Below are 14160 nucleotides of genomic sequence, written 5' to 3' on the forward strand. Positions count from 1 at the left end.
CTAATAGAAAACGTTTTCTAAGTTGTTGTTATTACACGTATGCTGCTCTCTGGTGGTTGTATTTGTTATTACCGTTTGTTAAACGATCAACCGATATAGAAAATCATTGTTATGATTAATAGTAAACGTAAAATAACTTTGTATTGAGGGATGAAAATCTATAAATCGATACGTTTACTCCTGAAACATACTGTGTGTAAAGTAGAATTACTTTAAAGAAATCAATCCAACAAAAAAACTCTGATTTGACTGAGAAGTGATATTTTTGACGTATGGATTTTACTTAAAATGAAAACCTCATGATAATATGTAGTAAATAATAAGTTAATTTAAGGAGACATATATTATTATAATAACATAAATAAATAGTATTGTTTCATATTATAATAGGACTAAATACTTTTGCACAATAATATTTATTTTATTGTTGGATTTATTTACTATATTGTAACATTTGTAATACAACGTAGATTTTTGTTTTATTTTTAAATACTAATATGTATATATAATATGTATATAAAAAATGTATTTATGTGACTGTAAAATCTGATTTATAATCAATTGATTCCGCTTAAAATAAAATGAATAAAAACATGATAAGATCAATAAGTTGAGAATAGATTTATAATAATAACTTTAATAACATTGTGGTATAGATACCGCAGAAAAAATACTACTTTTGGAAACGTTAATATAGTATATTGACATAATATATAACGTTTAATTTGATTTATTTATTAAATACTGTAATTTATAGAACAATAAATAAATGATTTTTTTTTTTTTTAATTTATACAGAAAAAAACTGTAGATTTATGATAAATTGATTTTTGCTTAAAATGAAAACACTCGATGAGATCAAATAAGTTAAATATGCTGACATAATTGTCGATAATAACTTTAAAAAAATTAAAATCATGGTCGTTTTAACGACTAAATACGGCAGAAACAATATTTAATTCAGAATCAATGATATTTAATTGTCTTATGCAATTTTTAGTTAGTGAAAACTATTTTATTTAACAAATAATAATGCGTTAAAATACGCTTTACATAAGAATAAATGTCTAGTTAAAAATGTTTGACGCGTAAATCAAACGTATGTTCTGAGATGCAGGTGTTTGGCCTCTAGGTGGCGTGTTCTCCACACGAGTCTCTCACCTGAAACCCTGAGCTCAGAACCTCTTGTTGGATCTTTCACTTCTTCTCAGAAGGATGAGCGCGTGAACGTCTCCTCAGCCGCAACTTTTTTCCACAGTCCCTTGAACGCACCAGGAGCCCCTCTAGACATGTCTCGTAAGAAGACAGGAAAAGGCAAAACCACCTCCAGTCCGGCTGGGAAAGGGAGCAGCGGGAAAGCACCGTGGAGCAGCCCGGGGATCGTCCCCATGAACGGGGTGGTCCACCCGAGCAGACCCGCCAACAGCCACAGCAGCGAGTTCTATGACATCGCCTTCAAGGTGAGGGGGATCCGGGTCCCATTATTTTTCTTTTCATTATTGTCTTTGATTGACGTGCAAACACCACGTGATGATGTAAACAATGTCGCCTTCAGTTTAGATGATAATACTGATGTTTTTCTACATTTATATCAAAGAAAAATACATATTTTTAAAGTCGTTACACTGTAATACACGTTAGATTTAGCATCCAATAATCAAAACATAATATCTTAAAGGAAAATTTATATTAGTTTGGCCCCTGACATACACTGATTTGGCCCCGGATGGAGTTTGACACCAGTGCTGTAGTACCTCCCCCAAGGAGATTATGTTTGGTTGCTAGCATCTTCCCGTTGGTTAGCTCGATGACATTAGCAGTTAGCATCACATTTTAATTAAATTATAAGAACATATTAATAATTACTAAATTGTTTATTGAATATTGTTTTGATTGTTTAAGCGCTTTGTGACCCTGGTCTGGAAAAGATATACAAATAAAAATTACTTACTTACTTACTTACATTAAGTTTCAAATGACTATCGTTGCTTAGCGTCTACTGGGTTCTGCGAGCGAGTTCTGGCACATGTTTTTCCCCATTTTTATCTGACAACAAATTCATTTTTTTTGGTACAGATACATGCGAAAGAAATTACTTTAGGACATTATTTTTGGTTATACATCATTGGTCGGAGGTGAACTGCTTGGCAGAGGTCTGCACTCCCCAATGATTTTCTAGTTGTGTAGCCTACATCTTTGTAAGCGAAAAAAAAGTAGACCCTCTTGCCCTCCCTTATAAAATATCTTCAATTCAAGTTAAATAATAATAGACGATTAAAACATTGTATTACGAACATGTTTAACATGTGTAACCATTTGTACAAATAAAGCAAAAAAACAAAACAAAAGACCAAACACAGTTTGAAAAAGGATTAGGAAGAAGTTAAAAAATATATATTTTTCAGTTTGTAGAAAAGTGTTTCCAAATATTGCTTGCTATGTAAATACATTATATATAAACATCTATATCAATTAATAATAGTACATTAATAACATTATTGACATATAATTGTAATAATACAATTTTAATACATACATATCCTACAAAAAAATAATATAACACGATATCCTACATAATTATCCCAATAAATATACTATAATAAAATCATACATTTATCACTCATAATCCAAGACGATTGATTATTTTTACGAGAGTCTAAAGATGTCGTCAGTGTATTAAGTTCCTGACAAGAATTCCTTTAGCGAGTAATTTACCTTGTGATGCTCTTGAGCATCTGTTTAATAAACCATCCTCCTTCTTCACACTCTTTCATCTCCTCGCTCCTCTCATCCGTGTCCCCGCGAGGAACCGTTAACTCCCATGATCCTCGTCTCCGAGCCGAACCTGAAGTTTTCAAAACATCAATCACGGCGAAGAAGACCGTTACGCAATTCTGCAAGCTCAGCGAAAAAAAAAAGCGAAGCACGATGATGATGATGAGTCCGAAGAAAAGGTTTTAGTCTATAATGTTCTTTTCAACTCAATGTTGGGTTTCAGGTGATGCTGGTCGGAGACTCTGGAGTTGGGAAGACGTGTCTGTTGGTCCGGTTCAAGGACGGGGCGTTTTTGGCGGGAAGTTTCATCTCCACCGTGGGCATTGACTTCAGAGTGAGTTGAATTTTCGGTGGGGGGGGGTTTTGTTCAGTCAAGTCGCTTTGAAATTTTCTCCGTTTCTGCACCTCCATTAAACATCCATTATTGACAAGTTTACATTTTTAAAAGATTGTAAAACAGATATTTATTCACCCAAACTTGACTAAGGTTCAATGAAATGCTAATGTAGCTAACAAAGCGGTGGTATTTTTGGCTTACGTTCATTTTTATAGATAGTTCCAAAATTTTTGGTCTCTAAATATCAGTTATGCGTGAACAAATAGGCAGATTGTTGTACAAAAAAAAAAATTCAGCAACACGGGTTTGAGAATGTTAGCTAACTGGTTGCTGAGCTAACTTATAATCAGAATCGGAAAACTTTGTTTGCCAGTGTTGTGGTGGCATTACTTAATATAAAAATGAAAAAATACGAATGAAATCAAAATTATATTACGATCATTATAACCATTGTTGTTAAATATTTATATTTGGCTTTGAATATAAAATATTGAAATGTATAGTAATAGTAAAGTTTTGTCCACTTTGTACATCGATCTTTGATATTATGTAAACGATTATATATATATATATATATATATATATATATATATATATATATAGTAAGTAAGTGATTAAAGGTAATTTGTGAAGCGCCTTTCTATATATACATATATATTATATATATAATTAATATTTAAGTTTATATTGATTTTCACAACAATTTTTGAGTGAACTTTACTAATTTCTTTATACTTATATAGTAGTGTATAGAATTAATAGAAGTAGAGGAACATACTGCTTTATGTTTAAGTTAAATAGTGAAATAGCCATTAAATTTGTATCAGAATTGTAGACAAAATAATTTAAATGATCTGGTTAATATTGTTGTTCATTTACGGCAGACATAAATAAAATATTTATAGCATTTTTGCTAAGTTTCTGTTGTGTATTACTGATTAAGTGGCTAATATTAAGAGAACAGTGAAAAAAGCAATTTAGATACAGCTTTAGCGCTTTTTTTTGTTTTGTTTTGTTTTCAATCATATTTACAATGAAAGGTAAAAAAAAATGAATAACCTTAAAACGTAGCTTTTCAGCACCATTATATTTATGTAAGCAACTCTTTATCTGTTTTATGTCAATGGGTTGTTGCATGATTTGCAAATAAACTGTTAAAGGTTCTCATCAACTCGACATAAATTGACAACATAAGAGTGTTGTGCGTTTTTTTTTTTGTTGTTGTTGTGAGAGATCGAGCGAAGATGTTGCTTTTTATTTTTAGAAAGTGTTTCGGTGCGAACCGAGGCCAATTTGCAGCGTACAGGGATTAGATCCTGTTTACACTTCAAAGACGAAGAAGCTGTCTTTTGGTTCTTGTTGTTGTTTGTTTACAGTTTTTCCATCTTTCATGGACTTCAAGGTGTTTTTTTTGTTTTTTTTAAGAATAAACATCACTTGCTCCTCGTTAGAAGGAAATACATTAAGTCTTATGAAAGATCTGAGGTCAACAATGAGAAACATATATAGAAATATAGAACGTCGCGCTGGCGTCACCAGACCCTCGCGAAACAACACGACAACACGATTGTGAATCAGTGAGCCGAGGTCGTCAGTTGCCATGGCGATGCAGGTTGTAACAGATGGGCAGGTGAGCGGGGGGGTGCAGAGGTCAGACGTGGTTCTGTGTTGTTTTGCTCACTGTGTCCGAGTACTTTAGTAGTATGTTCATCGACAGCCAGATAAACCTTTATTGTTAAGTTTGAAATTAAGGAAAAATAAATACATTTTGCTTTATTTAAAAGAAAGATACCAAACTATTTTGTGAAGATGTCAACAATCCAGACTGAGTTTATTTACAATAGCTTTTGTTTTCTTTTATGCCACACATTTACTGTCAAAGCTGCTTCGATATTTACTCCAAATTATTTTGTCTGGAGAAGTTTATATTGTTATATTTATAGTAAAAAAAATTATAAATGCGTCGCATAATAATGAAATTCCAAAATTTTACTTTCATAACAATTCTTTATAGTATTGTGTTTATTTGATAAAATATGCATTAGATGCTAATCTTAGCATTAAGCTAATAGTGAGCTAACAACATCAACATAATACTATAAAATGTTGGAACATAATTGAGTTATGATAAAAAAAAATATGCACTCAATGCTTATCTTAGCATCAAGCTAAACATTAGCTATCTGCATCAATATGATACACTACATATAATTAATTAATTGTAGAAAGTATGCGGTTAATGCTAATCTTAGCATTAAGCTAACAGTTAGCTATCTGCATCAATATGATACACTACTTATTCTAAAACAGGCTGTTAGATAATTAATTTATAATGGAAAATATACATTAGATGCTAATCTTAGCATTAAGCTTATAATTAACTAAAAGCTTCAACATGATAAATTTTTACCTTACCTTACCTTACTTCTTTGAAATGTTGTAACATAACTAATTTATGATAGAAAACTAGAATTAGATGCTAATCCTAGCATTACACTAAGCTTACAGCGTTACATGATACACTGCTACTTTTATAAAATTATTTTACATAATGTATCATGGAAAATATGCATTAAATGCTAATCTTCCCATAATCCGAATAGTAAACTAACAGCATTAACATGATACACTACTACTTCTATAAGATTTTTTTAACATAATTAAGTATTTATAGAAAATATGCATTAGAAGCTAATCTTAGCATCAAGCTAATAGTAAACAAACAGCATTAACATGATACAGTACTTCAATAAAATGTTGTAACATAATTAAGTATTTATAGAAAATATGCAATAGAAGCTAATGTTAGCAGAAAGCTAATAGTAAACTAAAGGCATTAATATGATACAGTAGTACTTCTATAAAATGTTGCAACATAATTAAGTATTTATAGAAAATATGTATTAGAAGCTAATCTTAGTATTTAGCTAATGGTTAACTAACAGCATTAGCATGAGACAGTACTTCAATAAAATGTTGTAACATAATTAAGTATTGATAGAAAATATGCATTACAAGCTAATGTTAGAAGAAAGCTAATAGTAAACTAAAGGCATTAATATGATACAGTACTACTTCTATATAATGTTGCAACATAATTAAGTATTTATAGAAAATATGTATTAGAAGCTAATCTTAGTATTTAGCTAAAGGTAAACTAACAGCATTAGCATGAGACAGTACTTCAATAAAATGTTGTAAAATAATTGCGTTTTTATAAAAAAAACATGCATTAGAAGCCAATCTTAGCAGAAAGCTAATAGTAAACTAAAGGCATTCATATGATACAGTACTACTTCTATAAAATGTTGTAACATAATTAAGTATTCATGGAAAATATGCATTAGAAGCTAATCTTCGCTTCAAGCTAACGTCAGTGCTGCCGAACATGTTTATCAGCTAAAAGTGATTTGAAGCCGACGTCGATTTAAAATTCACGACCATCCTTGACCTCCGACCCCTGCTCCGCCTCTGCTCTCGCTCGATCTGTAAACAAAATGAACATAATTTCTCTGCAGCACCTGCTTCACATTATCCCCGAGAGGATGGTTGTGAGTCAGAAGGTGCACAGATGTTCCTCATGGAGGCGGGCCCAGTCCATGGATGATCCGGACAGATGCGAAGGACGTCCAGCTCAGCGGCATACTAATGTTCTCGCGTCCAATCGAGTATTAGAAACATGTTCTTAAACCAAATGATCACCAAGGGATTCTGCTGAGGACGTGAGGATACTTTTAAGATGAACTTGTAGCTTGTTGGAAATAACGATGGATTTAAAAACTTGTTTCATGTGTTGTTGTTACAGGTTTTTAGAGTTGAAATGTCATAACATCGATGGGGCTGAAGGTGGCGGTAGCGTTCAGGAACTCGCTCGCACAGCACACACAGTATCGCAAAGAAGGAAGCGCTTAAGCTCTATCCATCAAATCCTTCAAAAGATTTGTGAGTCCATATACACCACAGGTGTCAAACTGTTCCAGAGAAGGGCCGAGCCGGTGCAGGTTTTGGATCCAACCAGTCAAGCACATTATAGTTGAACCAATCAGGCGTCTGAAGACAGTAATCAATTATTTAACAGTCAGGTGTTGCTTGTTTAAGCCGACGCCTGATTCGTTAGCTCATGTGTGCTTGACTGGTTGGAACAAAAACCTGCACCGTCTCGGCCCTTTTCTGGACCAGTTTGACACCCCTGATATACACCAACAATGCATGAACTATTTTGTTGCCCATTTTTTGGGGAATTCCATTTTAATTTTGATATTTTTATACGTTTTAAAGTGTTTTTTTAATACCTCATGGTAGCCATCTTGTTTTTTTAGGTTTGTTTTATTGATATTATGTAAAGCACTTTCAGAAAGGTTCTCAATTAAATCAATATTATTTATATTTATTTTTTGACAACAAGCAAAGACGATCACATAGAGAAGTAGTTAAACTAAATAAATTAAAAAAGAAAAACATCAATTAAATCTAAGTTAAGTAAAATAATTAATTTAAGAAATTTAATATAAAGAAAAGGGAAAAAATACACATATAAATATATATAAATTAAAATAAAAAAACATTTAAATAGTTGTGAAAATGAGAATAAACAAGACTTTTTTTTTTCTTTTTTAATTCTATAAATACAATGTCAAGCACTCAAAGTAAAGAGGAAACTATAAAAGTTCACTAATAAATCTATGTAAAACCAAAAGATGAATTATATAGATTATATAAAGTGAACAAAAGATAAAAACTTGAAAAAAAAAACCCTGTTTTATAAATAATGAATGAAAATATTTAATTGTAATCTTATAAAAACCAAATGGTTACTGCATCAGTTCTTAAGTCAACACAGGTTCTTGTCAAATGTAAAAAGATATTCAAGACATAAGGACATAAGGCCATTCATTTCACTTGTTTACTTCTTATCCGAAGGAGGTTGTCGTGTCAAGAGATGCGGACGTAACTGGATTTCCTCTCGGCGGCTGCTTCACACGTGTTGCGTTCATGCTCGGCCGGTTAGATCCTCCATATTCAATCAGTGGCAAATTCATCGGCACGACCGCCGACCTCTTTGTTTTTTTTTCTTTTTTTAAACACCACGGGAGAGTTTTGCACTTAACAAACAACCTCACTGACTCTCGCTCTTACCTCGGATGAGATTCTCAGTTGTGAGACGACACTTTTGGACTTGATTCTGAGGAAAGGAAGATCAATATATAGAGTGGCTGTTGTAAGGGGCCGTCAAGAAAAAAAAGAAAGGAGGGAAAAGTATAAAATCAAGTCATACAAACTAAAATGCTAAGAGGATTATTTAATTATATTTTATAAAACTTTTATTTATTCTAAATCTGTTACAAAATGTATCCAAATATTACTACTTTTTAGGGAGCGAAGAAATGCTCACAAAAATGACAAAAGTAAAAAGGGTCACAAAACAAAAAACCTATATTTAGAGACTAGTAATAAATACTATAAATACGTACAAAATAAAAATAGTTTCTTCTTAATCTGTGACCCCTATAAGTAAGTAAGTAAGGGCCACATAAATATGTCCAAAGGGACAAATGTGGTCCACGAGCCGCACTTTGTCAAAGACTGTTCTATTGAACTTTCCTGAAAACTAAAGTGTCTCCAGTTCAACCTTCAAAAGTGGAATGTTCCTTCAAAAGGTACTTCAGCCATGATGGAAATAAATGTAATCGCCGTCCTCGACCAACCAAATTAATTCCAGATACATTTTCTGCTCAAAATGTACAAGAGGAATTAAAAATTGTCGCAAAATGTTACGTAATGTTCCTTTATTTTTTTTAATAATTAAAAAAAGTTCAGTCACTTAAAAATCATCTTAAAATCTTCCATAGAAATAAGTGCTCGACTGGTCCAGGGCGCCCCCTATCTTACCGGTAAAGAATTGGGCAGCAACTTTTAAATTTGTCATTTAAAATTAAGGACATTATTTTCGCTTGACTAAAATCTTACTCCCTTCATTTAAGAGAGTAAATCTCAACAGCATGTTTTATGGATCCCGAAGGAAAAAGTGGTTTTACTGCAGTTGTTAATATTGACTTTTCTCCGACGTCCTTTAATGACGCGTCAGTCAAGTCCGATATACTGGGATCGATTCGCCCGGAACATTCCGTGGGTTCATCCTTCGTTGAACAGCAGATCCATGAAGTCAGATCATCAGTGCATAAGTACCACATACCCGTACTTCAAATGTGCATACAAGTAACTATGCATTTGTAGTGCGTACCTTCTGGATTACAAGCATGAATATGTAGTTACGTCAATGCAACTTAATAGTACGAGTAAACATCTCATGCAGATCTCGGTTTCACCAGATGTCGCCAGAGTTTTTCTGTTTGCTCAGAGGAATCGATCGCAGGAAATGGTCCGAGCGTCGACCGTCGTCAGGCAGTTAAACGTGAGGTCGCAGGGGAACTGGTTACGTGAACACATACTTCCTTCATTTCCAGATAAGACCGACATTTACCCCGTGTTTTTTTTCTACAAATTGATTGAAGATTGAGGTCAAGTACAACAGAAACGATAAAAATCGGTTTTAAGCTTCGTCTGTGAGGTTTGATGATAAAAAAAAATGGGCCGTTTGAGCTAGCTTGGTGGTTTGTTAGCTAATGCTAGCTAGCACCGGCTTGCTACCGCCGGGATTTCATGCTAAAACTCATTTATTTGAAAAGAAAGATGAATTTAGTGATTAACCTGAAGTTGTTTAAACCAAAAAAAGATAATAAAATGTCAACACTGTCAATGACAATTTATTTTGGCATTAACCAATAGATTTTTAATCTTTTTAAGAATCTTTTACATTTCGAAAAATACAAGAACGTTACTATAATAGTCCCTGTTCGTCACAGTTTTTACGATCCCTAATGGAAGGAGTATTATTATTGAAATGTTGAATTGTTCCTGGATTTTTTAAGCCTTGAATATTTTAATGAATAATTGAATTAAATAATTAAAATGTAAAAAAAAATTAAATATTGAAATGTTGAGTTAGTTAGTTTGGGTTTTATTTTAATAACATTTTATCTAATATTTCTTTTAAATAGTCTTTTTCTTTTTACAAATAGTGTTTAATATTTATATTTAAACAATTGAAAAATACATTTTCCGTTACATTTTCCAAGAAATTACAGGTTAGAAAAATAATAAAACCATTGAAGGTCAGTATTATTTCCACTAATAAGGAAAAAATTAAGAATAAAAACAAGAAATGTTTTAATCATTAAAGCCCGAGTTGAACTTAATCTATTGTAACTGTGACGTACATTTATGCCTTTTCATTTTTTAATCATCCTTTTTACACTGTATGTACAACATAAGATTATTATCTGTATTTTCTTAGAATTACTATTAGAGTTTTTGTAAACAGTTATTACAGTTTTTTTTAATATTGTATGATGTACACAAATGTAATAAAAAGAAAATTATATGTAAAAAAAAAACATTTAAAAGAGTTAGTCGACAAAAGTTTTCTTTTCTTTTTTTTTTTCTTTCACAAAGAAAAGGATAGAAAGATTAACATAGAAGAGTCATACTAAGAATTATAACGTCTAATAGCACGAGGGATGAATGAGTCCCTGAGTCTATTAGTGTTGCATCATGGGAGGAGCTAGTTCACTAGTTTGCCAATGAGAATCTTACGTCGCAAAGAAAACTTGAATAACCCTTTTTCATTAGCCATACAAGTTATTTTCTAGTTTGTTTTTGGATCTTGTTTTTAAGAAGAAAAAAAAATTGTATTTGAAAAGCCAAAGATTCAAGTAATTACATCTCTTTTCATGGTAATTATAGTGTGTATCTGTCACATGTCGTACTTCCTGCCGCCGTCATTGAAACTGTTTCGGCGTCAGAGTGAAAAGGGGGGAAATCTATCTTGTGAAAATTCACGACTCACACCTTCAGTGTGATAATCAACCGCGAACCCACACCCGACAAAGAACCCACGTGGAAACACACAAACACGACGGTAATGACGCTCAACAGATTTTGAAAGCGACTGATGAGTCGGAGGAGAAGCTCCTTCTTTACCCAGTATTTCCTGATCCAGACTCTTCAGCAGCTGAAGATGTTGCTGGAAATTGGCATCAAGTTTTTTTTTTTTCTTGGAAGGGAGACAGATTTTTTTTTTTTGGCAGAGAATGAGACAGCTGCTGAGGTGTCACACACCAGAACACACACACACACACACACACACACACACATGTTCACAGATGTCGACATGATTGAACCATCAGACCCTCAGTTGAGGCTTGTGTTGAGTTGGTTTTTAAAAAAGAAAATCATGTTTTTAGTTTGAAACGTAAAGAGGCTGAATCACGGGATGTTAGTCAGGAACGAGAGTCGGAGGGAAAATCATGACACATCACTTGACATTTACCAAATTTGAAATGTTTGCAACCAGAAAGAGTCGCAAAAAAAGTGCGTATAAAGTGTTGTGTAAAGAACACAAGTTAATCTGGGTGACTCAGGTTTCCAGATAGATTAGATAGATAGATTAGATAGAATAAATAGATAGATTAGATAGAATAAATAGATTAGATAGATTAAATAGATAGATTAGATAGATAAAATAGATTAGATAGAATAAATAGATAGATTAGATATATTAGATAGATTAAATATATATATTAGATAGATTAAATGGATAGAATACAATAAATAGATAGATTAGATAGATTAAATGGATAGATTAGATAGATTCAATGGATATATTAGATAGATTAAATAGATTAGATAGATTCAATGGATAGATTAGATAGATTAAATAGATTCAATGGATATATTAGATAGATTAAATAGATTAGATAGATTAGATGGATAGATTAGATAGAATAAATAGATGGATTAGATAGAATAAATAGATTAGATAAAATTGAGTCATACAGTACACATGTTAAAAATAATAACACATTTAATAACGAAAAGATACTCTGATAATAGAGCAATAATAACAAATATAATAAACAATACAATAATAATAATGAATAAAAAAAAAATGGAAAATATATAAAAAACTAAACTTAAGTAAAATGATTTTTATTTTTAATGTACACAACACTGAAGTACAGAAGTTGACTTAGGGAGTTATAAACACTTATTAAAACATACTTTTTTTTAATCATAATCATTATAGTGAGAAGAAAGTATAATTTATTATAGCTAGTTACAAAAGCAAGATGAAGGCTATAGCAGTGCATGTTTGTGAGTGAGTGGCTCAAGTATCTTCAACATTACTAAGAATAATTGGTTTTATTGAGTTACATTTTTTTTCGTTTTAGTCAATTTTTAAGTTATCTCTATCCATAACGTTACACATTTTTCTTGCTAGTATTAAAAAAAAAATTCATTACAGATTTTTTACCTTAAGCTATGTTTCTGCAGCCTGTTGTTTTTTTTTTAATTATTATTATTGTTAGGTTGATGGATGAGTTCGAAACTTGTCTTTCTCAGCATTCATGATATTGTTCTTTTTAAAGGGAACACATCATTTACAGTTACAATTAAACGATAAAATATTTTATTCATAAATGTCAATTGTTTACTTTTAAGTATTTTTCCATTTTTTTTGTATTACATTTTTTTTTAATGGTTTTGAAGGTGAATTTAAACTAGAATTAAATTGTATTTATGTACATGTAGCTCTTTGTGGGCTCATGAATATAGAAAATTGTCCCTTAACAAGTTTGGGCATAATATTAGGTATCCAAAAATAACACAAAAATGTAAGTTTAGAAAAAAATAAAGGAAAAAGGGAAGATGTTACCCTCAAACACAGGTGGTTACAGTGATGAACCGGACGATCACATTAGCGACGCTGAGCTCACGTCTGAGAAGCATCTTCTCTGTATTCACGCCGACATTTGAGCATCTGATCATCACCAACGCTTTGGCTGCTGATATCACTTCATTTATATTCCGACAGAGATCGTCTGAGGTAAAGGGCACGGATGGGTTGAGACGCCGCTCGTTGTTCATCTGCCTTCAGCGTCATCAACACAAGTCTTTAAATTCCAGGAGCTCGACTCCTCCAGGGATTGTTGTCGCAGAGAATTCTTTCATTTTAGAAAAATCAAAGCAAAGACAAAGTGGCTTTTTGTTCATATAGTATTAGTTTTTATTTATTTATTTATTTGATGCCATCAATGTTAATTACACTCCCTTATTATTCTTTTGTTTTTAAATATTCAGATTGAAATGTTATTATACCTTAAACATATATATAAGGTAAAAAACTTTATTGACATAACATAACATATATATATTTTAACATGTGAACTTTGTTTCAATAAAATGTGTATGTACTGTATCTTAAATGTCTTTGTTGCCAGTGTTGACATTTTGAAAATATAACTAAGCAAACACTAGAAAAATAAACAAAAGTAGCAAAAAAAGCAGTTTTTTTTTTTTTTAAATCAAATTTCCCCCAAAAATGACTAGATTGTATTTACAACTTTGAACTATATTTTAATATATTATTATTTGTAACATAAGAAATCATGGCGTCCGTTAGTACTTGTGTCAAAATTCTTTAACTAACTAACGCCAGGTTTAGACATAACTAATACTATTTAGAAAAATACTAAATGTACACGACAAAGTTTTCAAAATAGTTCAAATCAACGCGTGTATTGCAATTTATTTGAAGTATAATGAAAGCTGTGTTGCCAGGTTAGGTTATTTTTTATTTTTTATACTTTATTTTGTTTTTATTTCATGGCATATTAAAATGTTACCTGCCGTGTTAAAACAAACGGTGCTTCTTGTGGTGTTTTTTCAAAGACTACTTGTTAGCATGCGTTGTGCTATAGCAACAGATAGCATTGGCACAAGTTGGTTTGGTTTCCAACGGATTTTATTTAGTTTTTTTAATTGTCTGTAGCATTGTTTTGAAAATATAAATACTTTCACATTTCCATATTGTTTCGAGATGATGGTTAATCTCGCTACATGACATTAGCTTCTCTTAAAGGCAACACAAGATTAGCCACAACCGTCAAGCTAGCAGCTACAGAATACCACTGAGAAATAGGCGTTTT

At 31.8% G+C, this 14160-nt stretch overlaps 1 protein-coding gene across 1 annotated transcript in view; it reads left to right on the forward strand.

Moving 5' to 3' along the window:
- The first annotated feature begins 1240 nt into the window (after positions 1–1240).
- The window catches only part of LOC148064973 (ras-related protein Rab-26-like), a 34806-nt gene continuing 21886 nt past the window's right edge, over positions 1241–14160 (forward strand). The window contains exons 1-2 of the mRNA XM_087808808.1: positions 1241–1460; positions 2999–3109. Of these exons, the coding sequence (XP_087664934.1) occupies positions 1290–1460; positions 2999–3109 (282 nt within the window). The 5' untranslated portion in view covers positions 1241–1289. The remainder of the gene's footprint in view (positions 1461–2998; positions 3110–14160) is intronic.

This window comes from Callionymus lyra, chromosome 15 (assembly GCF_982586985.1).
Source record: "Callionymus lyra chromosome 15, fCalLyr1.hap1.1, whole genome shotgun sequence".
Classification (NCBI taxonomy): Eukaryota; Metazoa; Chordata; class Actinopteri; order Syngnathiformes; family Callionymidae; genus Callionymus; species Callionymus lyra.